The sequence below is a fragment of the Anolis sagrei genome, chromosome 5 (genome assembly GCF_037176765.1).
Source record: "Anolis sagrei isolate rAnoSag1 chromosome 5, rAnoSag1.mat, whole genome shotgun sequence".
In the NCBI taxonomy this organism is placed as follows: Eukaryota; Metazoa; Chordata; class Lepidosauria; order Squamata; family Dactyloidae; genus Anolis; species Anolis sagrei.
Genome location: NC_090025.1, coordinates 80,529,846 through 80,557,622, shown reverse-complemented (window position 1 = coordinate 80,557,622; position 27,777 = coordinate 80,529,846). Strand labels below are relative to the sequence as shown.

Below are 27,777 nucleotides of genomic sequence, written 5' to 3'. Positions count from 1 at the left end.
AGAAATACAAGATTAAAAAAATTACATTTGCCCCATAATCAAATTCCAAAGTATAATATGTTTCTGGGCCCATTAATAAACAAATCTTCTTTTACCACAAACACTGCATAGTATTTTATTTCTCCAGTATAGGTTTTCACATGTGCTGTAGATGGCCATTAGTATTTCAGCAATACAAAAAAAAATCCTAAGGGATTTTCTAAGGATGGTATTTGTAGGAAAATTTGCTTGGAAAAGCACAATTCAATAGTAATATTTTCATATTGCAAAGGAAGAGTAAGCATACTACTCCACATATTTATCCTGCTTTTTGTGTGATCACATAGCTAAATGAGATATTTAATACTTATGATTCAGCATAAGTGTTATAATTGCACCCCAAAGTCAGTCACAAGAAACAGAATATTGAAATATATAAATTTTATTTTCTCCACATGATGTCCAACTGTGGGCTGAAGGCTAGAAATATGTTCTGCTCAGGTTTGTCACTGCAAGATCTGAAACAATGAAACAATTACATTATTAAAACCTTAATAATAGTAAATAATAATAAAACTTCATTCATACCCCGCCACCATCTCCCCAAGGGGACTTGGAGCAGTTTACATGAGGCCAAGCCCGACAACACATCAATAAAACAAAAAAACAATAAGCAAAAAACAATACAATTAATATAACTCACATATAAACAGTAACACGCAAGGATTTTAAAAACCTATGGCCGGGCCAAATGTAATAGTAACCTACTGCATATCCCTTGCACACACCTCCAAAATGACATAACTTATTTCTTTTACATCAAACAGTTAAATAATGAAGAATTAATTACATAATCGAGTAAAAATGGAGCAATGTTTACCCTGATTTTCAATGTAACAGAATGACTATGTTTCTATCTTCAACATGATGCCCAGAAAGAAATTTTTAAAAACTATTAAAGTCCTTCTCTTCAGATGACGTAATCTACCCTCTTTAAAAAAAAAAACAGATATTGCAAAACATGAAGATTATGTGGCCCCTAGTAAATAATGGTTTCTAGTTCAGAAGAAAGCTTTTCAAACATTTGCATCTTTGCTCTTTTCTGTAGAAATGCCTTCATCACCAATGCAGATTAAGGTTAATGAAAATCAGAATCCCTTGAAAATTGAAATCTACTTCAAATCAGTCTCAACTCCCAGTTTATAAATCAAGTTATACTGTAGACTAGGGCACATATTATGGAGATCCACTAAAGGGTAACTGCATAATATACATTGGAAACTATTTGGTAAACTGGTTGTTTATTCTCCTGGTAAAGAGCATTTGAATTCTTCCTTGAATTCTGGCTTTCCAATCAAGTGACCCACTTACGACCCACAATGAATTATATTCATTCAACAGTGAATACACTGCTTCTTCACAAAGATTTCTACTTTAGTCTCATGGTATTTCCCTGAAAACAAGACCTAATCGGAAATTAAGCCCTAGCATGATTTTTAATAAAACTAGTAATAATAAAACTTTATTTATACCCCGCCACCATCTCTCCAAGGGACTCGGAGCGGCTTACACGAGGCCAAACCCGACAACACATCAATAACAAAAAAGCAATAAACAAAAACAATACTATGAATATAAGTCACATATAAACAATAACACACAAAGATTTAAAAACCTATGGCCGGGCCAAATGTAATAGTTTAAAATTAAAAGATAAACACTGGGCATGAACAAAGGTAGGATATATTTGGTAGGAGGGTTTAAAAGAAGTCAAGGGAGCACAATCCAACAAATAGTTAAAGTGCTTCTGAGGAGATTTTGTTGGGAAGTATTCAGAAGGATTATATTATACATCCTCCCCCAAAAATAAGTCTCAATTAAGATTGACAGCAAGCTGGATGCATTTACCGGTAGTACAGACATCTTGAATACTGACTTATAAAATAATATTAATGTATAATATATAAACAAATTTAAATATTATTACATTCATACTTTAAAAAATGATACATTATAATTAGGTATTTGTAAATACCCAAGCAGGCACCTTTGGATGAGAAGTGAACGCCTATGTAGGCAGATGAACTCAAAACTTACTGCCAAATGAACAATTAGAGTACAGGCACAACACACGAACAACATGCGTACTTGATACATGAAATAATAAGACATCCAAAAGATCCTAATGCATCTTTTCAAGCAAAGATTTGTGTAAGATACAGTCTTACTTTGTGGGAAATACAGTATTATACATCAGTGTTATGCCCATGTTAGAAGGGAAACTAACATTTTTAGTTGAGACACAATTTGAAACAGTGATTTTCTGGGTTGCTCACGCTGAAACCATTGCCGATATCTAAGAAAGAAAATCCATCTTTTTATGTCACTCAAGTACATTCATTCAAAAAGATCACCAACCTGTTGAAAGTTTATTCATCTGCTTGTTGTACAGTTCCCTTCTCAGAGACATAGATACCGTCCAAGAATTTTCGGATATCTTTGTTCTTGACTGTGGTGGCCTGCTGGATCAAGGCAGCTATAAAGAAAACAAGACTGGTTCAGCCATCTTATGCTCTCTGTTCCATTCAGTAAAAGATATTACTAACTTCAAATAAAATCAGGCAGCCAGTGTGATGTTGTGGTCTGAGTGCTGGATTAGGATATTCACCCATGGAGACCCACTCTGAACAAATCCCCCCCCCCCCAAAACCAAAATAGGTTTACCTTAGGGTTACTGTAAGTCATAAATGACCTAAAAGCACAGAAGTTTCACTTCCAAGTCAAATTTCCCCAACTGTGTCTGAGACTGAGACTTATCATTGGGCAAAATATTGGGGAGGATCACAAATCCTATATCACTAAACAGAAAACAACCAAAGTTTAACCCAAAGTTATTTATTCCATAATACAGTGTTTGACTAACATACCAGAGTTAGATACCAATTCAATATCATTTCCTTCAAGGATCAGCTCATCCTTCTGGGCTTGAGATACTATACAATTGACGCCTAAAATTGAAAGGGAAGAAAACTAATTTACTCAAGGATTATCACTGAAAGCTATTATTTCATAAGGATAATTATTGTGACCTAAGGCATCAGGTTGGCTAAAGACAGAAGGGTTGATTCAGAAAAATAAAGGATAGTCCATTCCCCAGGGCTTAAGTACTGTGCAGAGGTGTATGAGTTATTCATAAGTAGGCATTCTGAAGCCTGCAGTCTATCCACAGCATATTATACTGACAACCAATATTCCATTACCTTTATTTATGACATTTATATGCCGCCCTTCTCACCCCAAAGGGGACTCAGAGTGGCTTACAAGGTATATATTACATACAATGTATTATATTATTAGCATAGTACAATGTCAGCATTAAACATTGCTATATTGCACCATATCACTATATCGTAATGTTATTAGTAATATTACATGTAATATAAATATATAATATAAAAATGTAATACAATTGTCTGGTTGCTACTGACACGATAAATAAATAATATATTGCATTACATTATAATATTATAGGAGCCCCCGGTGGCGCAGTGGGTTAAAGCACTGTGCCGGCAGGACTGAAGACCGACAGGTCGCAGGTTCGAATCCGGGGAGAGGCGGATGAGCTCCCTCTATTAGTTCCAGTTCCTCATGCGGGGACATGAGAGAAGCCTCCCACAAGGATAAAACATCAAAAATCATCCAGGCGTCCCCTGGGCAACATCCTTGCAGACGGCCAATTCTCTCACAACAGGAGCGGTTGCTCCTGACACGACAAAAAAAAATAAAATAAAAAAAAAATTATATGTATATACAATATATTATATTATTGGAATAGCACAGGAAACAAGATGGAACTGTCCCCCGACCCCCTCTCTCTTCACTCTGGCCCAGAGCGACAGTTGATGCTGGGGGAGGGGTCTCCAGCTGATGGCATATCCAGGAGACAAGATGGAACTGTCCTCTGGCCTCCCCTCTCTTCACTCTGGCTCAGAGTGACAGTTGGTGCTTTCTAAACCATATGTATAAATTAGACACTTTATCCAGTGTATACAAGATTACAAACTGGCAAGGGGTACATGGTACATGAACCTCCTCTTCAAGAGTAGCCCTGTGGAAGCCATTCTCTGCAGCAGCTTAATTCCCTTGAAAACACATGAGATTGGCTCTTTCTAACCTAAGCAGAGGAATATTGATCTTGCTGATATTAAACAGAGCTTTGTTATCTTGATTATTTTTTATTAATGCTTCTCAATTTTGCAGTTTAATATATGACCTAGCCCAAAAGCAAGGGATAGTCTAAGAAAGATGCTTAAACTTGGGGTGCTGGACTCCTGGAGGTTTATTAATTGGGGGAATTTTGTTTACTTTCTATTTTATTCTGAAAGCTATATTTAGGCTCTCAAATAGATCTGTGAACCAAAAAATGTTAACAATTAGTGATCTAGAACAGGGGTCCACAAACTTTTTAAACAGAGGGCCAGGTCACAGTCCCTCAAACTGTTGGAGGGCCAGATTATAAATTGAAAAAAACTATGAATGAATTCCTATACACACTGCACATATCTTATTTGTAATGCAAAAAACACTTTAAAACAATACACTAATTAAAATGAAGAACAATTTTAACAAATACAAACTTATTAGTATTTCAGTGGGAAGTGTGAGCTGCTTTTGGCTGATGAGATAGGATTGTTGTTGTTGTTGTGTGCTTTCAAATTGTTTCAGACTTAGGTTGACCCTGAGCGAGGGCCGGGTAAATGACCTTGGAGAGCCGTATCCGGCCCCCAAGCCTTAGTTTGAGGACCCCTGATCTAGAATAACAAGTATTACAGATGCTGTTCTTTCAGGTTTTGTTCTCAATCTGGAGAGGTGTTCAAAATGGACAATGGACCAGTACCAATCTTTGAGCTATCAGCTGCTAACTTACAGTACATTTAAGGGGGGGGGGGGGAGGAATTGCGGTAATAACATGGTACAATATAGTATTAATCCCTAGCACAATGAAAAAATGGCTTTACAAATAGTTTCAGAAGCAATGTCCAGTGCATAACAAGTTCAAGAGAAAACAAATGCTTATACGGGACTTTATAGTATTTTTTTAAATAATTGCTTTTTGTAGTGACCCCCTCTACCCCCAGATCCCTGTTTCCTTCATCATCATAATTTTATTTCTTACCCGCCTCTCCTCATGGCTCGAGGCGGGTTACCACATTGCTAAAAACACATAATCTAAAAACATTCTATGAAATACATATATTAAAACATATTTCTACAAAAGGCATATCAAAACACACAGAACAAAGATTAAACATAAGATGCAAGTTTAAAATTTGTGATTAAAACTGGCTGGGCAGGCCTGCCAGAAGACATAGCTCTTCAAATGTGTTTTAAATTCTGATAGTTCATTTAGCTGTTGGAGCTCTTCTGGCAGGCCATTTCACAGTCTTGGGGTGGTCAATGAAAGTATAACTTGCATCATGAAATTAAACCACTGCATCCCAAGCTTCTTACCTGGCCTCATGCGCACCCGGCGGATGAACTTTTCTCCAAGAAAGTTACGGATTTCTACGAGAGAGCCAGACTCCTGTATAACCACGTTGATGGGGAAGTGAGCATAGACAGACCTCATCTTGTAACGGAATCCCTGAAATCATACATATTTCAATCAAAACAAGAACAGTTTAGTGTTTCTTCGAATAAAAAACCAGAACTGCATAATAAAAGCACTGAAATGACTTACTTATTATTTATAATATCGTTAACATATCCTCTTGACAAAGCAGCTCATTTTTATAACCCTTTTCTTGTTGTCCTGTGACTAGTTAGACGCTTTAAAACAGCACAGGAATGGTTGGGATATTGAAGGAGAAACAAACTTCAGGTACTGTCCTGAAGCAGTGCGTCAACATTTTTAGTGTTGCCGAAAAAACTTATCATGGGTTGTTGTAGGTTTTTCCGGGCTATATGGCCATGTTCTGGAGGCAATTTTTCTCCTGACGTTTCGCCTGCATCTATGGCAAGCATCCTCAGAGGTAATGAGGTCTGTTGGAACTAGGAAAAATGGGTTTATATATCTGTGGAATGACCAGGGTGAGACATTACCTCATTACCTCTGAGGATGCTTGCCATAGATGCAGGCAAAACATCAGGAGAAAAATTGCCTCCAGAACATGGCCATATAGTCCGGAAAAACCTACAACAACCCATGGATTCCGGCCATGAAAGCCTTCGACAATACATAAAACTCATCATGTTATCTGTATTAACACTTATTGCAAATTTAGCGATTTCATGTTAAGACTTACCAGTGTTACACCCTTGATCATGTTCTGAACGTGACTGCAGATTGTGCGGACTGTCGCCAGCTCTTTTCTGTTACCCCACCATTTGTCAACACGCAGCTATAAAAACACATCAAGTGGCTCTCTTTTAATCATAATGCAACATCCCTCAGCAAGTAATACAAACAAAAATTAAAATTTCTTTTCAATTAATACTAATTAAATTTATTTTTATTGTGTCTGTTTCACTTTTTTGACCAGGGTGTATGTTTTAGCTTCTATCGCTTCAGGATAAGCCACTAATATTAATTTATCCACACTGACACAAAACACTCTGAAACAAACACACGAACAGAGACGAGTGTACAATTAGAAGGAAACACCAATATTACAGAAAAATCAAGCATTATTTTTGTATTACATCATTTCCTACACACAGATATCCAGATACTACCCAGAATTGGTGTAAACTTCAGTTAGTTAGCATCGGGATTGTGGCGCAGCTGGCTAAGTGTCAGCTGCATTAAGATCACTCTGACCAAAAGGTCATGAGTTCGAAGCCAGCCGGGTTGGAGTGGGTTTCCAACCAATTGTTGTCGACCTTTGCAACCCGAAAGACAGTTGCATCTGTCAAGTAAGAAAATAAGGTACCACCTTAAAAAGTGTGGGGAGGCTAAATTAACTGATTTATGAGGCCATAAAGAAGACTCCAGCAAAGCATTCCAGCGGGGAAGCATGTGGGGAATGCGGAAGTGCTTCATCAGCATTCCAGATGGACGATGAAAGCAACAGCTCCCCTGGTGACCAGAAAAAGTTAAATAGCCTCTGTGTATGTCTGTATATGTTGTATGTTAAAATTGGCATTGAATGTTTGCCATATATGTGTACACTGTAATCCGCCCTGAGTCCCCTGCGGGGTGAGAAGGGCGGAATATAAAAGCTGTAAATAAATAAATAAGTTCTGACATTCAGATATAACTTATACATGAGAGCTGCAGCCTGTTAAGTACAGTTAAAAATAAAATGTAATGACAACCTACATACATGACATTTTGACACTTGGTGATACAAGTCTGCATCAGAACAATTAAGGTTTTGAATTACAGCAACTGGCTAACAGGAAGTGTATTTCTGTTACACTCAATACAAACTGTCTTGACAGTTTGTCACACAAGAAACTGGTCCTTGTATTTCTAAATTACACAAAGAAATAGATACATTTCTTCCCTACAGCTCCTTCCAGACAGGTGCTCCAGATTCGTATTTGCAGTAAGGGAAAAAAAAAAACAGAAGAGGAGGAAAACCAGAAAGAGCAAAATTAATCACCTTCTTTTAAGTTTTGATTTTACACTCCAAACTGCTGCATCATTCGACCCTATTGCACAAGCATCCATCAAACCCAAAATAGCCTCACTTAATAAGCAAAACTAAAATGAAATCTGAACACTTTAAAATCAATGCACGTCTTTCCAGCAAAAACAGAAAAGCCACAATCGCGTGCCCCCCCCTTTTGGCAAGAAAGACATTTACCAATGACAGGATATATACATCCATCGAACAATTTATGAGAGACATGTATGTATTAACGTAAAATCTATCAAATGCTCACCTTCCTACGTTTCTTCCCCAAAAGAGAGAGCTCCACGTTGATATGATTGAAGTCCCGTCGGAGGGTTCCTCTGGGGCCCTTGACAATGACTGTTCGCCCCTTCAGGGCAATGTCAACTGCGAGAAGTAAAACACTGTATGACACTGAGGAACTCATGAAATATAAACAGTTTTATAAATTAAAAAAGCTCAAAGAAATGTACATACCTTTCTCAGGGATGTCAACAGTCTGGTTGCTGAGAATAGTCTTCATTTTGAACCTAAACAAAAGAGACACAACAAAGAGCCACATGTATAATAAAACCACATGGTGTTTTATAGTTTTCAGGTAGGAAGCTATGATAAAATCAAGCAGATTTTTTTTTTGCTCAAATTCATATGTTTTAAGTACAATATTGCTAAAACTATCTTGGCCCACATTTTCTTCACTGACATCAATCAGTAAACATTTGTACGTATATTGGTTTGAGTTATGATCATCTCCATTCAGTTTCAAAGGCAGGCCTCTGCAATGAGCAAAATAGGTGCTATCTATTCTGAATGGCACAACTTGGGGATCACAACCAGATACAGTGAAGACATCTGCCCTTGCACTTTGTTACTCTGCTGCTGAGTATGTATGCCCGATGTGGAACACATCTCACCACGCTTAAACAGTGGATGTGGCTCTTAATGAGACATGCCGCATTATTGTCTGTGCCCTACACCACTGGAGAAATTACAGTTTAGCTGGTATTGCACCACCTGACATCCGCCGAGGAGTAGCAAACAATAGTGAAAGGACCAAGGCAGTGACATCTCCAGCTCATCCCTTGTTTGGGTATCAGCCAGCATGCCAATGACTTAAATCAAGAAATAATTTTCTAAGATCTACAGAGACACTCGCTGGAACACCTCAGCAAGCGAGAGTCCAAAAGTGGCAGGCTGAAACCCAGAACCTCAATCAATAGTTGATACCAAATCAGAGGTGCTGAACAGACTGCACTCTGGCACCACAAGATGCAGAGCCAACCTTAGGAAATGCGGCCACAAAGTGGAATCCACAACATGCGAGTGTGGAGAAGAGCAAACGAATGACCACCTACTGCAATGCAACCTGAGCCCTGCCACATGTACAATGGAGGACCTTCTTGCAGCAACACCAGAGGCACTCCAAGTGGCCAGATATTGGTCAAAGGACATTTAATAGAATACCAAGCCTGCAAACTGTGTTTTATTTGCTTTTAATGCAATACAACTGTTTTGGTTCGCTCCTGACACGATAAATAAATTCTGAAAACCATTCATAGAATCAGAGTTGGAAGAGACCTCACGGGCCATCCAGCCCAACCCCCTGCCAAGAAGCAGGAATATTGCATTCAAAGCAGCCCTGACAGATGGCCATCCTGCCTCTGTTTAAAAACTTCCAAGGAAGGAGCCTACACCACACTCCGGGGCAGAGAGTTCCACTGCTGAACGGCTCTCACAGTCAGGAAGTTCTTCCTAATGTTCAGATGGAATCTCCTTGTAGTTTGAAGCCATTGTTCCGCGTCCTAGTCTCCAGGGAAGCAGAGAACAAGCATGCCCCTCCCCCCTGTGACTTCCTCTCACATATTTATACATGGCTATCATATCTCCTCTCAGCCTTCTCTTCTTCAGGCTAAACATGCCCAGCTCTTTAAGCCGCTCCTCATAGGGCTTGTTATCTAGACCCTTGATCATTTTAGTCACCCTCCTCTGGACACATTCCAGCTTGTCTCTCTTCAAATGTGGTGCCCAGAATTGGACACAATATTCCAGTTGTGGTCTAACCAAGGCAGGATAGAGGGGTAGCATGACTTCCTTAGATCTAGACACATTCCAACCATCATGGCACAGATAGGGCGTTATATTGTACAGATTGGTGAAATCACAACCTTTAAGCTTCACTAACATTATATGCGACTAATTTCCAGCTTCCATTTTTCCCCAGGCCCAACAACATCCTGCTAAGCAATATTGGGGAACTGTTTGGGCTCTTAAGTGGGCAAAACAGTCCACGCATGCGTAGACGCGCCTGTCTCCCCTCAACGAAAAGAGGCCTTGTTTCTGGCCCTCTTTCCTCCGGAGCCCAGCCGAATTAAAGACCAGAGCTGTTCCCGACACATTCAGTGACATTTGCCTTTGGTTGTCGCGGGGCGTCTACACCACTCAAGTGCCTCCGCTCTTGAGATGGAACCGGATTTAACCGGCCCTCCGACTCCCGAAAAGAGACGCGTCCCTTACCTTTCACTTCACAGAAAGGCGGAAAGGAAGAGCGTGCTGCGTCATCACGCTTTTATATGGCCACGCGACGTTCTCCTGGTGACGCTATTACGTCAGGGATGGTGGACTCGACCAATCAATCGCCACGCAGGACGAGCAGGCGATTGCAGAGCTCTGAGGGACGGAGAGAGGCCGGTATGGCGTTGCTCCAGCGAGGCCTCTCCAGCGGGGCTGGCTCTTTGTCGAAGTTGAAGAGGCTGGCGGGGCTGGAGAGGCCGGTGAGTCTCCGGGAGGGCGCCAGGGCCGCTTCAAGTCGAATGTGGGATATTGTGTTGTCATGTCACCTCACACAGGTGACCCTGTTTTGTTTGCGGCCTATCCTGACGTCACGACAGGGTCTCATTAGCAGGTGCTCAGAAAGTTTGGTTTTGCCCTTCCTCTGTGGCTGAGAGAGTTTGGAAGGGGAATGTTTTCTTTTGAAAACGGAGGCCCCATCTACACTGCAAATTTATTTATTTATCGTGTCAGGAGCAGACCAAACAGTTGCATTGCATTTTAAACAAACAAACAAAACACAAAGTAGTTGATTAAATGTCCTTTGTCCAGTATCTGGCCACTTCTGGTGTTGCTGCTTCTGGTGTTGCTGCAAGAAGGTCCTCCATTGTGCATGTGGCAAGGCTCAGGTTGCATTGCAGCAGGTGGTCAGTGGTTTGCTCTTCTCCACACTCGCATGTCGTGGATTCCACTTTGTAGCCCCATTTCTGAAGGTTGGCTCTGCATCTCGTGGTGCCAGATCGCAGTCTGTTCAGCGCCTTCCAAGTCACCCAGTTTTCTGTGTGCCCAGGAGGGAGTCTCTCATTTGGTATCAGCCATTGATTGAGGTTCTGGGTTTGAGCCTGCCACTTTTGGACTCTTGCTTGCTGAGGTATTCCAGCGAGTGACCTCATGGACCAGCTCACACCTGAGCTCCCTATCAGCTGTCACCACCCCCAGCTCCTTCAAGATCAAGCCAGTCACTTCAAGGATGCCATTCATCCATCTTGCCCTTGGTCTGCCCCTCTTCCTTTTTCCTTCCATTTTCCCCTTTCTTCTCATGATGTGGCCAAAATACTTTATCTTTGCCTCTACTATCCTTCCCTCCAATGAGCAGTCGGGCCTTATTTCCTGAAGTATGGACTGGTTGGATCTTCTCGCAGTTCAAAGCACTCTCAGAACTTTCTTCCAGCACCACAGTTCCAAAGCATCTATCTTCCTTTGCTCAGTGTTCCTTATGGTCCAGCTTTCACATCCGTAGGTTACTACGGGAAATACCATTGCTTTAACTATGCGGATCTTTGTTGCCAGTGTGATGTCTCTACTCTTCACTACTTTATCGAGATTGGTCATTGCTCTTCTGATTTCCTGACTGCAGTCTGCGTCTGCAGTAATCTTTGCACCTAGAAATACAAAGTCTGTTACTGCCTCCACATTTTCTCCCTCTATTTGACAGTTGTCAATCAGTCTTGTTGCCATAAGCTTGGTTTTTTTGATGTTTAACTGCAACCCAGCTTTTGCGCTTTCTTCTTTCACCTTGATTAGAAGGCTCCTCAGCTCCTCCTCGCTTTCAGCCATCAAAGTGGTATCATCTGCATATCTAAGGTTGTTAATGTTTCTTCCAGCAATTTTCACCCCAGTCTTGCATTCATCAAGCCCCACACATCACATGATGGGTTCTGCATACAAGTTGAATAGGTTGGGTGAGAGTGTAAAACCCTGCCGTATGCCTTTCCCAGTCTTGAACTATTCTGTTGTTCCATGGTCAGTTCTTACTGTTGCTACTTGGTCATTATACAGATTCATCAGGAGAGCCTCTACACTGATTTATATAACCCAGATCAATATAGTTCATCTGCATTCTAAAACTGCATTATAAGGCCAGTTAGATTGAACCTGAGTTTCTCCTGTAAGCACATATTTCACAAGTAAAGATCCAGCCAGAAGTCAATGGTCCAAAGTCAAACTTGAAGGTCCCTTCTACACTGCCATATAAAATCCAGATTATGTTCTTTGAACTGGATTACATGGCAATGTAATCCAGTTATATAATGGATCATATAATGTAGACTTTTTATGGAACAAGTTTATGTCATCAGTTGTGGACCCCTCCCCCCAGCACCAACTGCCGCTCTGGGCCAGAGTGAAGAGAGGGGGGGCCAGGGGACAGTTCCACCTTGTCTCCTGTACTATGCTAATATAATATTATGTATATACATATAATAGTTGTAATATTATAATGTAATACAACATAATACTACTAACAGTATGATATTATTATATATCTTATATTACATGTAATACTAATAATATTACAGTATAATGGTATACTACAATAGGGTAATATATAATACTGATATTGTATTATGCTAGTAATATAATATATTGTATGTATATATCTTATAAGCCATACTGAGTCCCCATCAGGGTGAGAAAGGTAACATGCAAATGCCATAAATAAATAAATAAATAAATAAATAAATAAAATTCAGTCCAAAGCAGATAATGTGGATTATCTGCTTTGATAATCTCAATTATATTATATTATTTATTTAAAATATTGATACCTCATCCTTCTTGACCTCTGCAGAGGGACTTAGAACAGCTTCCAAACAGGCCACAATTTGATGCCAAACATAATATAAAACACATAATAAATACATCCACAAAATTAAAATAATTCTAAATATGCATTTAAAACCCACTTGCCAGATTAGAATCACCAGAATTAAAATCGTCATCCAAAGTAGTCCGGTCCAAAAAAACTTGTCTTTCCCAGTAAACAAACTATTCTGTGAACACCTGATCTCATAACTAGGATTTAAGCTTCTTCTGGAAGGTCAGGAGGGAGGGGAAAGATCTAACCTCATTGAGGAAGCAGTTACACAGCCAAGGGGCCACCACGGAGAAGGCCTTGTCTCTTGTCCCCACTAAATGTGACTGCAGAGCAGAGCCTCCCCTTAAGATCCTAGACGGTTCATAGGGGAGATACGTCCGGACTGCATTGTAGTGCTCGCTGCTGCATTATAGATAAATTTAGAGCACGTAGCCATCATGTTGTTTTTGGACTGGAAGTAGTAAAATATATATTTTAGGCTCCATTAAAGGGCTGTGTTAAAAGATCCAAGCCTATATCCATTAGAAGGGAGATTAACACATTTAGAGGCACCATTGAGTGGACCAAATTGTTATTTTATAAATGTAAATTTTGCACCGATGAGTGTATATTCTCGTAATAAAATAAAATCAGCGATGTCCAAGACTTCCAGAGCTGGAATCACTAAGTTCAGACCTCACAACCTCCGAGGATGCCTGCCATAGATGCAGGCAAAACGTCAGGAGAGAATGCTTCTAGAACATGGCCATATAGCCCTAAAAACCTACAATAACCCAAAATTAGCTATGATGGCATCACAGTCAGGATCACATCAGTGACAGAAGTCATTAACCATAGGTTCTTAATTATTAACATCCAGAGGTTTTGAGAAATACTTATCACCAGTTCAAACAGCTGTATTGGAAACTACATGCATTGGTTTGTTAACTTTCCCACTTCCTTAAGCAGCTTTTCATATTACTAGGCAGCTCTAGAAACTGGAGAGAACTTGACAACGGACCTGTATTACAATTAGATAAGAATCTTCCTGGAAAGTGGGAATAATTGAAAATCCTGTCCTTCATCATTTGGACTATAAGATTACTTGCCATGATTATAGCTTTTTTGGGAGGAGGAGGAGTATGTGGTCCTCCAGAAACTATTGGGGTGCCGCTCCCATTAGCCCCAGCCAAAATAACCAATGAGGAATGATGGGGGTTGTAGTCCAGCAATAGCTGAAGGGTTGTACGATTTCTCCTCCTACTCAATATATGTCTATGGATATAGCTGATTTTATGTTTACTATTTGGAATAATGCCGCTACGTTTTTCTAGGTGCTTGGAAGCAATATACATAACCAATCTAGACTATCAAGCTCATTGCCAGAAGAACAGAAGGCATCTTTACAAACTGGACCGGATTTACAAGACTTTGTATCGGGGGAGCTTTCAGACAAAACTAAGTGGACAGAATATAAAGGCAAGTTAAAGCGTCAAAAAGGAGAAAGGTGAGTAATGTTAGAGTCGCCTAATCTAGGCTGAAAAATGCGGTATAGAAGTAAAGCAAATAAATAAATAATAATGCTTCCAGTTATGAATTACTTTATAACTATCTGCAATGTTATGCTGCTGGTAACAAGATCCAAAGTTTCCCTTTACCCGAATGAAATTTTGTATCTTTGTCACTTCCTTATTAAACTAGATTGCAGGCTTTTAAGAAAGCCTAGTGTTGATGTTGTTAGGAGGAATTTCTGAATTAAAAAAAATACTTTATATCATCCAGAAAGTGGTATTATAGATTGCCCAAATGACCATTTTAACAAGTGTTAGATTTTTAGAGTTCTGTTGTGGGTTGTTGTAAATCCTGTCAGGTGTTGTGAATGATCAGAAATCAACATAACGTGTTTTTCGTATTTGAGGTGCAATTATTGAGTAATAAGAGAAGTTAAGAATTAGAAAAAACAGACTATATTTTAAAGTTAATAACTGAACACAATTTCACAAATACTAAGAAACAAATACATTAAATGATTTTGTTTTATTTATAAATAATACATTATTTCATCCAGAAAGTAGCATTATAGACTACTAAAATTTATAATTTTAACAAGTATTAGATTTTTAGAGTTTTGTTGTGGGTTGCCAGGAGTTGTGAACAATCAGAAATCGACATAACAAGTTTTTACTATTTGAGGTGCAATTACTGAGTAATAAGAGAAGTTAAGAATTAGAAAAAACAGACTATATATAAGAGTTAATAATTGAACACAATTTCACAAATACTAAGAAAGAAATACATTGAATGATTTTGTTTTATTTATAAATATTATGCTTTTAGACTCAGACTACCTCCGTGGCTGAAAACTGAGATTCCAATTGGGAAAAATTATAACAGATTGAAGAACACATTGCGCAGTTTAAATCTCCATACGGTAAATCTAGTATTTATTGAATTGCACTTGAATAGAAATTACTAGACTCAACTTATGCCTTTAAAGGAGTTGACCTAAAGTCCATATTAATTCCAAATGCTAATAGTTCTTTTCCTTGCAATAATAGTTTTTGTTATAGTCATTGTATTTTCCTGTCTCAAGCAAGGCTGCAAGGATATTCATCCTTCAGGTGGGCTTACAAATGAACATGATATTGCCATGTGTGTGATTTATTTCTATAAGGACATATATCCCCCTTCTAGTACTTGCACCTAAGCATAATAGAAAAAAAAATATATCCAGTAAAATAAAGTCCTCCTGGGGAAAAATTCCAAATAAGTTCATCAGCCAACAGAACACGGCAAAAAGAATTTGAATTCCCTCTTGACAATGGAAACCCAGTGGGTGATCTTAGACGTGCATCACAGACCCCCAGCCCCAGAAATCCCTGTGATAGGTTTTCCTTAGATTCAGTCAGAAACAACTTAAAGGCACACAACAACAGTAACTATCAAGGAAACTTATTACATTGTTGGTAACTATTTATTTAACTGTAGGTATGTGAGGAAGCACGGTGTCCAAACATCGGAGAGTGCTGGGGTGGGGGTGAATATGCGACTGCGACAGCAACCATAATGGTAAGTGACAACTGAGTACTTTATTAGGAACAACAATATTTGGGTTTCAGATGTCTGTCTCTTGTTGCTTTTCACTAATACAGAATGGGGGAACAGAACAAGGGAACTGTATTTCTAGCCCTTGATATTGTGACAATGGCAATATAATCAGACCTCGAATGTTGATTCTTATGCTTTGTTAATGGTATGCCTGAGATTCCTAAGAAGGTTTGTTTCATTGTGTTCGATGTGTTTAAATAAGTCAGCTATATGGGTTTGGGGAGGAGAGAAAATATAGTGTTTGTTGTTTATTTGTTCAGTTGCTTCCAACTCTTCGTGACCTCAGCTGGTCCATTTAATGATATGGGTCTCCTTCCCTAGCCCCTTCCCTTCTCTTAATTGTTTTTTTGCTTTAGCCTTAATCATATCTCTGTTTTCTAGCCTTTTAGATTTTAATGCAAAATGCTTTTATCCAGGGATCCTCAAACTAAGGCCCGGGGGCTGAATATGGCCCTCCAAAGCCCTCGCTCAGGGTCAACCTAAGTCTGAAACGACTTGAAAGGTCACAATAACAACAATCTTATCTCATTAGCCAAAAGCAGGCCCGCACTTCCCATTGAAATACGAATAAGTTTATATTTGTTAAAATTGTTCTTCATTTTAATTATTGTATTGTTTAAAGTGTTTTTTGCACTGCAAATAAGATATGTGCAGTGTGCACAGGAATTCATTCATGTTTTTTTCAAATTATAATCCGGCCCTCCAACAGTTTGAGGGACTGTGACCTGGTCCTCTGTTTAAAAAGTTTGAGGACCTCAGCTTTTATGAGACTGTACCCCACTCTCCTTATGCTGTCTTGCCTCAGAGGAAGGAAGAAGGAGGAAAGAAGAGTCTCCCTCCCTTCCTTCTTTCTACAAATGCAAGGTCAATTTCAAAATCTAAAATTGATCTCTTTGGAGGTGAGAGGGAAAATCAGAGCTCCAGAAACCTCAATTTCATAGTTTCAAAACTGCCTTTCCTTCAAGAAAGAAGGGTGAATCAGCTCCAAATAACTCTATGACTATTATGTAAGGAACACAAAAATACCAATTTTACCACTCAAAAAATGTGGATTTGACTATAATGTGGTGGTGACTATTATGCAATAAAATATGGGCAGTATTACTGTAGGAGAAACTGCTGTCTCTATGTGATATTCTATTATATTTGTCAGAATATCTTGGTACCTTAAGAATCAGTACTGAGAAGTAAAATTTTATTTCTGACTTACTTTTATTGCTTTGGTTTTTTGTTTTATTTTCATGTCAGGAGCGACTTGAGAAACTGCAAGTCGCTTCTGGTGTGAGAGAATTGGCAGTCTGCAGTGACATTTCCCAGGGGATGCCCGGATGTTTTACCATCCTATGAGAGGCTTCTCTCATGTCCCCACATGAGAAGCTGGAGCTGACAGATGGGAGCTCACCCCGCTCCCTGGATTCAAACTGCCATTCTTTTGATCAGCAGTCCTGGCGGCACAAGGGTTTAACCCATTGCACCACCGGGGGACTCCACTTTTATTGTTGTCCTCCGCAACTCAGATGCATCCAACACAGCTGAAATTAACTCCCAGCTGACTTACATCATGCTAATAATATTTTTAAAAGCATACAGTTTCAGAGCGGTATTTATCCGCTGTGCACTATCAACTATTTAAGGAGCCAGATGGTCTGTGAGGTCATAAAGGTGTTAGATCTGTGCATCATAAGTTGCTCAGTCTATTTCTGAAGCATGGAGTGGATTCATTTAAGAATCCCCCAAAAGCTCCTGCTGGTTAAGATCAAAGGTCTATTTAGTTGACCTTCAAAGAAATGCCTGTGAGGAAACCAAAAAAATCTAGAAGGTAAGGACAGTAGCCCTCGCTTCTTTGTCCCCCAGATATTAAGAGGCACAATACCTTTGATTCTGATCTCATCTACTGATTTACTAATACTTTAGTATTATTTGAATTTTTATGTTGATGCCACGCTTTTTAAATGGTGACTTCAATCATTGCTATTTCAGCTGATGGGAGATACGTGCACGAGAGGTTGTCGCTTCTGCTCAGTCAAAACAGCAAGAAATCCTCCTCCATTAGATCCTGATGAACCATTTAATACAGCAAAAGCAATAAGCGAATGGGGGTTGGATTATGTTGTGTTGACCTCTGTGGACAGAGATGGTATGTGTGTATTTTTTTTCTTTCTTAAAGGTTTCCATATATATAGACAGAGAGAGAGAGAGAAAGAGAGGGAGGGAGGAAGAGAGAGAGAGAGAAATTTATGTTTTATGCATAAACTTTTATTTTTGCAGCATATCTCAACTATTTATACACTTACATATCATTGGGTACAGGCATTGACTGCCTTTAAGTATTTTTCTTTGGTTTTGTCCATTATTATTTACTAGCCGTTCCCTGCCACGTGTTGCTGTGGCCCAGTCTGGTGATCAGGAAAATAAAGTAATGAGAAAGTGTTGGTTTCTAATATATGTAATTTATTCATGCTTGTGGGTAAACAGTATTTCTTGTTGTTTCTTGGTCAGTGTTGATGTGGAGATTGTCTGGTTTTCCTACTCTGGAACAGGCAACATATCATTGTCCTTCTTTAAGGCTCCCTTTCAAATCTGTGATACTACATCTGTGTGTGTGTGTGAATAATAAATATCTATCTCTATCTCTGGCTGGATGGCTCTTTGTCAGGAGGGCTTTGAGTACGTTTTCTTGCCCTGATGAAGGGAGATGGACTGAATGGCCTTAAGTATTTTCTGTTGGTCATGGGGGTTCTGTGTGGGAAGTTTGCCTCATTTCTGTCATTCCTGGAGTTCAGAATACTCTTTGATTGTAGGTGAACTATAAATCCCAGTAACTCCCAAATGTCAATGTCGATTTCCCCCAAACTCCATCTGTGTTCATATTTGGGCATATGGAGTATTCGTGCCACGTTTGGTCCAGATCTGTCATTGTTTGAATTCACAGTGCTCTCTGGGTGTAGTGAACTATAACTCCCAAACTCAAGGTCAATGCCCATCAAACCCTTCCAGTGTTTTCTGTTGGTCTTGGAAGTCCTGTGTGCCAAGTTTGATTCAATTCCATCACTAGTAGAGCTCAGAATGCTCTTTGATTGTAGGTGAACTATAAATCCCAGCAACTACAACTCTCAAATGGCAAAATGAATTTTTTGAGTGATGGTCACTCCTTGGGTTAGTAGGTGTCTTGTGGCCAATTTTGGCGTCAATTCGTCCAGTGGTTTTTGAGTTATGTTAATCCCACAAACGAACATTACATTTTTATTTATATAGATATCAATGAAACATGAAAGCACTCATGCTCTCAGTGCCATGACTTCTTTGTAAAAATAGAAAAATGTGCTACAATAAAGTAATTACTGTATTCTTTTTAAAGATATTCCTGATGGTGGAGCAGCTCACTTTGCAAAGACTGTTTCTCATTTAAAGAAAATGTAAGTGCAAATATTAGTGAATTTAAACTGATCACTTTAAAAAAAAAAGATAGCCACAGTATTTTGTCTTGATTGTCCTGCTTACCTGTCTTTTAATCATTTTCCCTAAGCAATCCCAAGATCCTGGTGGAATGCTTAACTCCGGATTTCCGAGGAGATCTAAAAGCAGTGGAAGAAGTTGCTTTGTCTGGACTAGATGTGTATGCCCACAATGTGGAGACAGTTCCAGAATTGCAGAGGTGATGAAAGGTGATCGATATACAGATAAAATTTATAAAGCACAGAGCTTTAATTTATTTATTTTAATATTTGATAATTAGAGATTGCTAAATTCGAAAAGAAGTTACTTTTGGGAAAACAGCATTCATAATCTTATTGAAACTAAAAATTATGTCATATCCTTTTGAAAAATATGAATCTCTATTAACATCTGGAGACCACCTTTTGAAAAGCACTAGTGAGGAAAGGCCTTGTTAGAAGTCAGCCCTTCGAAAAAGTGATGTTCACAAGCATTCATGTAATGGCACACTGGTAACTCAGCTGTTAAACTGATAGACCGTGTCTTTGAACTGCCAGGGACAAAGACATGCCACTGCACAAAAATAACATACATTTGGCTAGCAAAGTTTTAAAAATGTTTCTTTGAAGTTGAAGTTGAAATTGCCCAAAACATATACTCTCCCTTGAAACCTCTTAGTTTAAAATATGTATTTAGAAACAAAAATGAAGTCTTCTTTAAAAAGTAACATGTCTTATTTACTCATAAATATCTTGTAGTAATTTGCCATACAGGCACATTTCTTCTTAAAGTACAATTATAGATAGGATGTAGTTTCTCTGTGTTGAGAACACAGGGCATCATTCCTAATCAATAGTCCATAGTTCAGTCTTCAAGTATTTTGTTGTTGTTCATTCGTTCAGTCGTTTCCGACTTTTCGTGACTTCATGGACCAGTCCACGCCAGAGCTTCCTGTCGGTCATCACCTCCCCAGCTCCTTCAAGGTCAATCAAGTCACTTCAAGGATGCCATCCATCCATCTTGCCCTTGGTTGGCCCCTCTTCCTTTTTCCTTCCATTTTCCCCAGCATAATTGTCTTCTCTAAGCTTTCCTTTCTTCTCATGGTGTGGCCAAAGTACTTCAAATACTTTGGTCAAGTATACATCTTATGAAAATCCAAACTGTATAACCGTACTCACCACATCTCAAAGCAAACATATTGTTCATGCATAAGTCCAAAAGCATACTGCCTCCACCTATATTGTGGTCTAAAGCGAACTGCTAATATCGAAATCCAAAAACATACTGATAACAAAATAGAGTCTTGAGTCTGAACATGCTCAGCACAATCACATGTCTGTAGCCCCTCTCACACCAAAGAAGTACAGCCAAACTGGCAAATCAGTGTATACATACAATACAGGTTAGCAAATATACACATCAACAAACAAATAGTGAAGGCTTGGAAGGTTGCTATTTCCAACAGTTATGAGGATAGGCTGGTGATTTATCTAGCAATGCTTTCAAAACTTGACTTTCCGTTCTATATTATACTAGCGTATATGCCTGGCATTGCCTGGGCGTGCATCCTTTCTTTCTCTCCTTCCTTCCCTCTCTGCATGTCTTTCCCTTTTTCTTTCTCTTCCTTCTTTCCTTTTTCTTTTTTTTCTCCATTTCGCCTTTCTCCTTTCCTTTTTCCCTTTTTTTAATATATGTGTGTTATGACGACATTTTTTATACTTATATTTGGTTTTGTTAATCTTTTGGTTATGTAGTTTTTTACTTTGTGTGTTTTGTGATGTTATGTGGGATGTGTGATGGGTTGGGTTTTGTGATGGGATGGGTTTTGTGATGTTACTCTGAGTCCCCTCGGGGAGATGGAGCAGTATATAAATATTATTATTATTATTATTATTTCTTTTTTCTCCCCTTTCTCCCTTCTCCAGCTCTGAGATGGTCTACCTCACAATGTCTTAATGGCAGCATGGTTCTCTTTGTGGCTCTTTCCTTCCTTCTTCCTTTCCCCTCATACACATGCCACCTTTTCTTTCCCAGTTGATACCACATAGGGCCACTTCACCTAGCAAATGCCTATCTGGTGGCATCACAAAGGGCGACTTCAGCTAGCAACAGCCTTTGTGGTACAGACAGATTTTGATAGGTTTTGATTTCTGCAGTACAATATTGTGATTGTGTTATTGGAATGTTTTTTTTCTTCCTATGTAATTTTGATGATGATGTTGATTGTCGTTTATGTTTTTGTTTTATTTCATTGTAATGTTGTCTGGGCTTGGCCCCATGTAAGCTGCTCTGAGTCCCCACTGGGGAGATGGTGGCGGGGTATAAATAAAGATTATTATTATTATTATTACTATTATTATTTTGTATCTTCTAACATAGTAGCAATTTGTGTTTTCTGATTCATTAGGTGAACATCTAGTTTTTTTAAAAGAGGCTTATGAAGTACTAGGTCAGCCTTTTACAACCTCGGTTACTAAGTGACCCCAAAATTTGTGTATTATTAATCAACACCAAAACATGTTTCTATTTGGGTAGATAAACAAGTAATTTATTCTTAATTTAGATGAACAGCCTTCTTGCTCAGTCAAGCTAATCATTCTGAATATTGGAAATATATTGATTTATGTTATCCCTTAGTTTGAATGTTTTGATCCAGTGGTCTTTGCATCAGGCCATGACAATCCAGTTTTTTAATACTCACAATATTGAATAATATTCTTGTTCTTAAAGAAATGTTCGTGATCCTCGAGCAAATTTTGACCAGTCCCTGAGTGTTTTGAAGCACGCCAAGAAGGTCCAGCCTGATGTTGTTTCTAAAACATCCATCATGCTCGGTTTAGGTGAAACAGATGAACAAGTACACGCCACACTGAAATGTAAGTGTAATGTGTGTTTTCATGAGTTCCCTGCAAATAACCTGCTCCTATTTTTATCGTATTAGAGTCTTTTAATCATTTCATCCTCTACATGTGGCCCGCCCACTGTTATCGTGATTTTGTTTATTGGAATGTTATTTTGTTACTGTGTTTATACTTTTTTTTTCTTCTTCTATGTAATTTTGATTATGTTGCTTGTTGTTTATGTTTTGATTTGATTTTGCTGTAACATGTTGTCCTGGGCTTGGCCCCATGTAAGCCGCTCCGAGTCCCCATTGGGGAGATGGTGGCGGGGTATAAATAAAGATGATGATGATGATGATTATTATTATTATGTAAGGATTCAGAGGTGCACAAGAAGCTCTGATCCACATACATGGTTTACTGTGTGACTGGCCCTTCTACACTGCCATATAAAATCCAGATTATCTGCTTTGAACTGAATTATATGGCAGTGTAGACTAATATAATCCAGTTCAAAGCAGACAGTGTGGATTTTCTACTTTGATAACCTGGATTATATGGCAGTGTAGAAGGGCCCTCAGTGGTCTCATAACAACTGTGTGAATGCAACTTTGGAAGCTTGTGTGTCAGTATGTGTTGTCAAATCTCCTGTTGACTCATGGCAACCTCAAGCATTTCATATGGTTTTCTTGGACAAGGAGTACTCAGTCGTGTTTTTTTTTCTTCTCATTATAGCTTGCAGAGCCTGGTATTCATTGGTGGCCTCTCATCTAAGTATTAATCAGGGCTATCACTCTGAAATCAGACAAGATGTGGTGCTTTTCTCAAAACAATACTTTGAAGTCATTCCTGAAACACATTGGCCATATGCATATTTTTGCTGTTAAGTGCATTACGTAAAACCTATCTAATTAAGCCAGTGAGATTTATCTCCTGGGAGATGTATTTATAGTCAGGAAATGGTGTACCATGAGTCTCTCGCTAATTAAAGGTATTGGTCTATTTTATAGTATTACGTGAAGCAGATGTGGATTGTCTGACATTGGGACAATACATGCAACCAACAAAGCGACACTTAAAGGCAGGTATTATTGAATGTACTAAAATGTATTTGAGACTGAAAGCACTCTTTCCAAATGGAAGACTTATTGTTTAGTTGGGATATGCCTATTAGAACAATTCTGTAGGTAATTAGAAATTGCTTTGTTGCAGGACCTGAGTACATTTACCTCTGGATTTCTCTGTAGGAAGATTTGGGCCTAATGCTAAAAGGGCATGAAGTTGAGCGTTTGCTTGATGGCAATATTGGGAAGGAACCCAACACTCCAATAGCACCTTTCTTTGCAGAGAGCATCAGAGGAAATATTCTGCCTTACATTGAGGGAAATTGGATTTATGACACTCCAGATGTAGTTTGATTGCAACTTCCATCAATCCACCTTCTAGGAGTTCCACATTTTGTTCTGCTGCAAACGGAATTGAAAAAGATTCATTTGATATCATTACCATGTAAGGTTCACCAGAAGCTCCACAATGAAAATGTTTTTGTTACCCAAACACTAAGTAAACAAAACCAAATTAGTGCTTGCCAGATTTTGGAGGTATATGTCCAATTTGCTATGATATAACAAAATAAGCTCTTTATTTTTGTAAATTTAGTTTTGTAAATGCTTGGATTGAGCCAAGCAGTGTGAAATTTCATTGCCACATGATTTGAGATTAAAATAATAGAGGTAGTCCCTAAGTTACAAACATCCGACTTACAAACGATTCATAGTGAACAAAGGGGGTGAGCTAACAGGAAGTGAGAGAAATCTACCCCTAGGAAGGGAAGTCCACTCCTGAAAGAGTTATCATGGGGAAAAGGTGTTTCCACTGAAGTTTTCTCACCAATCCTTGTTTCCAGAACAAGCCACATTTTATCAAAATCCAATACTCACAGGAACAGGATGTGAGGTGAAATCTTCTGAACAAGGGCACAGACAACAAAGGAAACACCACCCTATACTCTTCTAAGTTATATATATAAAAAATATACTAGCCATCCCCTGACACGCATTGCTGTGGCCCAGTCTGTGTAAATGTGTTGTGTGTGTGTATATTTGTGTATATGTGTATATATGTGGTTTTGCGCATGCGTTATAATGTATTTTTTTAAAAAATTTTTTGGCTTTTTAAGTCTCTTCTGCTGTGTTTTTCAGTGTTTTTATGAGTGATGGTCACTCGTTGGCCTGATAGGTATATTGTGTCCAAATATGGTGTCAATTCGTCCAGTGGTTTTGAGTTATGTTATTCCCACAAACGATCATTACATACATACATATATATGTATGTATGTATGTATGGCTGGAGTTACACTTAAAATGTTCATGTTCTGGTTTACAAACAAATTCAACTTAAGAACAAACTTACAGAACCTATCTTGCTCGTAACTTGGGGACTGCCTGTAGTAGTAGTAGTAGTAGTAGTAGTAATAATAATAATAATAATTATTATTATTATTATTGACACAATATGACATGATATGAGGATTTAAAGATCGAACTGCAAAGACTCTGGCACAAGCCAGTTAAGGTGGTCCCAGTGGTGATGACCACACTGGGGCAGTGCCTAAAGGCCTTGGCCTGCATTTAAACACAATCGGTGCTGGCAAAATTACCATCTGTCAGCTGCAATAGACCACCCTACTCAGATCTGTACGCAATATTCACCGATACATTACACAGCCCTAGACACTTGGGAAGTGTCTGACTTGTGATTCAATACAACAGCCAGCATAATGATCTTGTCTGCTGTGTACTAATCTTGTGCTTCAAACAACAACAATAGTAAGTATTTATACCCCTCGTTTTCTTCGCCAAAGGAGACTCAAAGTGACTAATAATAAAGGTCTACCGGGTATTGGCTCAATAGGATTCATACTTGTACAGCAGCAAGTGCCAAATTGGTTTTTTAAATTATTCTTTTGTGCCATAATAAAAAAAAAATTGTACTTTCACACCAATGAGGATCTAGTGGTAATAGTGTCTATTAAATCCATTTCAGTTTAAGCACAACAATTGTGCGGTAGTACAGCAATGTGGAAAAGTCAAAGTGGGGCTAATTTAATGCACTGTGGATTTAGACATCTTCTTAGCACAGTAGCTGTAGCTATTGTAGCTTCTGTTTGTTAAACCTATCACAGAAAAGCATTTCTGAATTGTGATCAGTACTAATTTGCCCATTCAGGTCGAAGAGTATGTTACTCCTGAGAAGTTTAAATATTGGGAAAAAGTAGGAAATGACCTTGGATTTCACTACACAGCTAGCGGGCCTCTTGTGCGTTCTTCATACAAAGCAGGTAAAACATGTAATACATGAGATCAAAATGAACTATAACACATTTCTGGTATTGACGAGTGCAGTAGAGATTTCTGGGTGCATTTCAATTGGAGGGAGGGGAACCTCTGCCCACCCAGATGTTTGATTGGAACATCCAGTTTCACTTCTGTAAATCAGCTGAAATAAATGTTAACAGAAATGAATCTGTAAATATTTCTATCCAAGTTACACTACTTAGATTCCCCTAATCCTCCCATTTTTAAAAATGGATGAAGCTCTCATTTTTGGGCTTGGCCTCATGTTAGCTGCCCCAAGTCCCCATTGGGGAGATGGTGGCAGGGTATAAATAAAGATGATGATGATTATTATTAAGACCAATGTGTGTTGCTTTCAAAAATATTGATGGGATCAGCCAATTGCCATGGCTTTTGTTTTTTTCTGTTATCTGAAACTTTAAGTTGTATTCTTTCCAAGAAGGTATATATAAAATTGCAGCCTAAACAACCTTACATTTGACTTCATTTCTCTTAAAGTTAAGGAAACTGCTAAGACATGCAACTTCTGCAGTTTGTCCCTGCAGTGACAAAGAGCCAGTGCTGATAGGTCTCCTCTGAAATTATCTTTGCCTACAAAGGTGACGTTGTGCAGTTCCAGGTGAATACTGATGAACATTTCTTTGTTTGCGCAGGTGAATTCTTCTTGAAAAATTTAGTGCAGAAAAGGAAGACAAAGGGCATCTGAATCCTATAGGAGGAATTCTACAACTCTTAATGAGTAATATTCCAGATGGTTGCATCATAAACAAACTGTGTAAGGAATAGGCATTCAGAAGGTTTGTGTTGATTTATCAGAAGGAAACATAGCCTTGAAATATCGAGTGTTCTGGTACTTTTTCAAATATAGTTTCCAATAGTTATGTATTTAATGGCTTCAATAATACAATTAATGGATCTAATACAAGAAAGTGGGTGGCAGAAGCCACAGGAAGAGACATACACACATTTGGAAAATCAGAGTTAAATGTATATTTGAAATACAGCATACAAATCATGAAATAAAAATATCAGCTGGGCACAGTATTTTTATTAAAGTGCTTCAATCGTACCAGTATTTACACTTTCTTCAATATCCTTTTATTTATTTTTTCATCCTAAAAGTCAGTGAACAAGTATTATTATCAAACAGCATTTGGTCAAATTGAAGCAATTTTCAGTCTTGTCACTTTTTATGAGTTACCTTTTCAAATTCTGGATAGGTATAGATATGATAAATCTATACCGCTAATGTGGAATTTCACCTGACCATAACAAGAGGCTAGTGGGAGTGTGCATGCAAGTAATGCATTGAGATTTAGAGGTCCTTCATACATGGATGTAGGAACATATATGGCACTTGTATTCCTTAAGAATAAATTCATTTGCAACAGCTCTGCTTCTACAAAAGGCAGAGCACTATGAAGTTCTCTGCAACATATTCTATACCAATTTTCCTGTAACTATGACAGGAACTCATCATGTGATGTATTTTTTCATGCAGAAATTTTTACTTGAGGTTACCCTGATTACACATATCATTGGTGCTATAAAGTAACGGTGTCCCTTCATGAACTTGATGCACAAACTAGAATTACAGTGGAAGGTTTAATTAGTTATTGACGTGATATATGCAATTACATCTTTATAGTCAGCCCTGCAAAGCCTCTCCACCCCCCACTCCCATTCTCTGCCTTGGGCTTCTGGGCGGGGGCAGCAATGATTGCCATGGTTTCTGCCAAATGCTTCTGAAGTTGCGTCCTATGTCCTTGTAGAGCAATGGGTGGGTTGGGGGTCATATGTAAAATGAGGCTTCTTCCCTCCCTCTTCCCTTAGTCACCTGTCCCCCTCCTCTTTGCCCTGCAAACCTAGGCACACAAGAAGGCACTGGGCATAGCATGGAAAAGGACTATGGGAGGGCAAATGGGTGCATGGAAAGTGGGGCCTTTTCTCTCCCTCCACAGCTAGTCTTGGGTCTCTATAGGCCTTGGTCATCCTTGCTACCTCTTTCTCCACTCGCCCTCTCTCTCCTTGCAGCCAAAGTGCATGTGGGGACTCCAGGCACAGGGAGGGTAGCTGGGGTGATGGGCATGTGGAGAGCAAAGCCTTTTCTTCCCTTCTCTGCTAGCGGCCTCCTTAGTTCCAGGGGGCTTTGCTCACACTTGCTACCTCCTCATTCATCTTCCCATCCTATCCCTGTACTTGTCTCCTATCCCTGTACTTGTCTTGGAGCACACGTGAAGGTGCCGTGCAGCAGATATAAGGAATCTGGGAAGGCAACTGGGGTAATGAGCATGAAGAGAGAGCCAGGGGGCTCTTCC

At 38.9% G+C, this 27,777-nt stretch overlaps 2 protein-coding genes across 2 annotated transcripts; one reads left to right on the top strand and one right to left on the bottom strand.

The window, feature by feature from the left end:
- Window positions 1-405: 405 nt before the first annotated feature.
- RPL9 (ribosomal protein L9) lies at window positions 406-10,187 on the bottom strand. The gene is made up of 8 exons (XM_060778423.2): window positions 10,113-10,187; window positions 8,076-8,128; window positions 7,870-7,985; window positions 6,285-6,380; window positions 5,491-5,623; window positions 2,907-2,987; window positions 2,398-2,515; window positions 406-497 (listed from the first exon to the last, which is right to left on the bottom strand). Exons 2-7 carry the CDS (start codon window positions 8,119-8,121, stop codon window positions 2,409-2,411), a joined length of 579 nt encoding a protein of 192 aa, XP_060634406.1. The 5' UTR covers window positions 8,122-8,128; window positions 10,113-10,187; the 3' UTR covers window positions 406-497; window positions 2,398-2,408.
- Window positions 10,188-10,223: 36 nt separating this feature from the next.
- On the top strand, window positions 10,224-26,496 carry LIAS (lipoic acid synthetase). The gene is made up of 11 exons (XM_060778422.2): window positions 10,224-10,369; window positions 14,055-14,227; window positions 15,058-15,151; window positions 15,709-15,789; window positions 17,809-17,965; window positions 19,187-19,244; window positions 19,355-19,483; window positions 21,994-22,139; window positions 23,114-23,184; window positions 25,332-25,443; window positions 26,113-26,496. Exons 1-11 carry the CDS (start codon window positions 10,289-10,291, stop codon window positions 26,163-26,165), a joined length of 1,155 nt encoding a protein of 384 aa, XP_060634405.2. The 5' UTR covers window positions 10,224-10,288; the 3' UTR covers window positions 26,166-26,496.
- The last annotated feature ends 1,281 nt before the right edge of the window (window positions 26,497-27,777 follow it).

What these genes read in the sequence shown, in the direction of transcription:
- LIAS (XM_060778422.2), top strand. Translation starts at nt 10,289, where the DNA reads ATGGCGTTGCTCCAGCGAGGCCTCTCCAGCGGGGCTGGCTCTTTGTCG. An exon ending in GTTTCTCATTTAAAGAAAAT is followed by an intron (nt 19,245 to 19,354) that starts GTAAGTGCAAAT and finishes ATTTTCCCTAAG; the next exon opens with CAATCCCAAGATCCTGGTGG. An exon ending in AGTACACGCCACACTGAAAT is followed by an intron (nt 22,140 to 23,113) that starts GTAAGTGTAATG and finishes TCTATTTTATAG; the next exon opens with TATTACGTGAAGCAGATGTG.
- RPL9 (XM_060778423.2), bottom strand. Translation starts at nt 8,121, where the DNA reads ATGAAGACTATTCTCAGCAACCAGACTGTTGACATCCCTGAGAAAG. An exon ending in TGGGGAAGAAACGTAGGAAG is followed by an intron (nt 6,381 to 7,869) that starts GTGAGCATTTGA and finishes GTGTTTTTATAG; the next exon opens with CTGCGTGTTGACAAATGGTG. An exon ending in TGATCAAGGGTGTAACACTG is followed by an intron (nt 5,624 to 6,284) that starts GTAAGTCTTAAC and finishes GTATGATTTCAG; the next exon opens with GGATTCCGTTACAAGATGAG.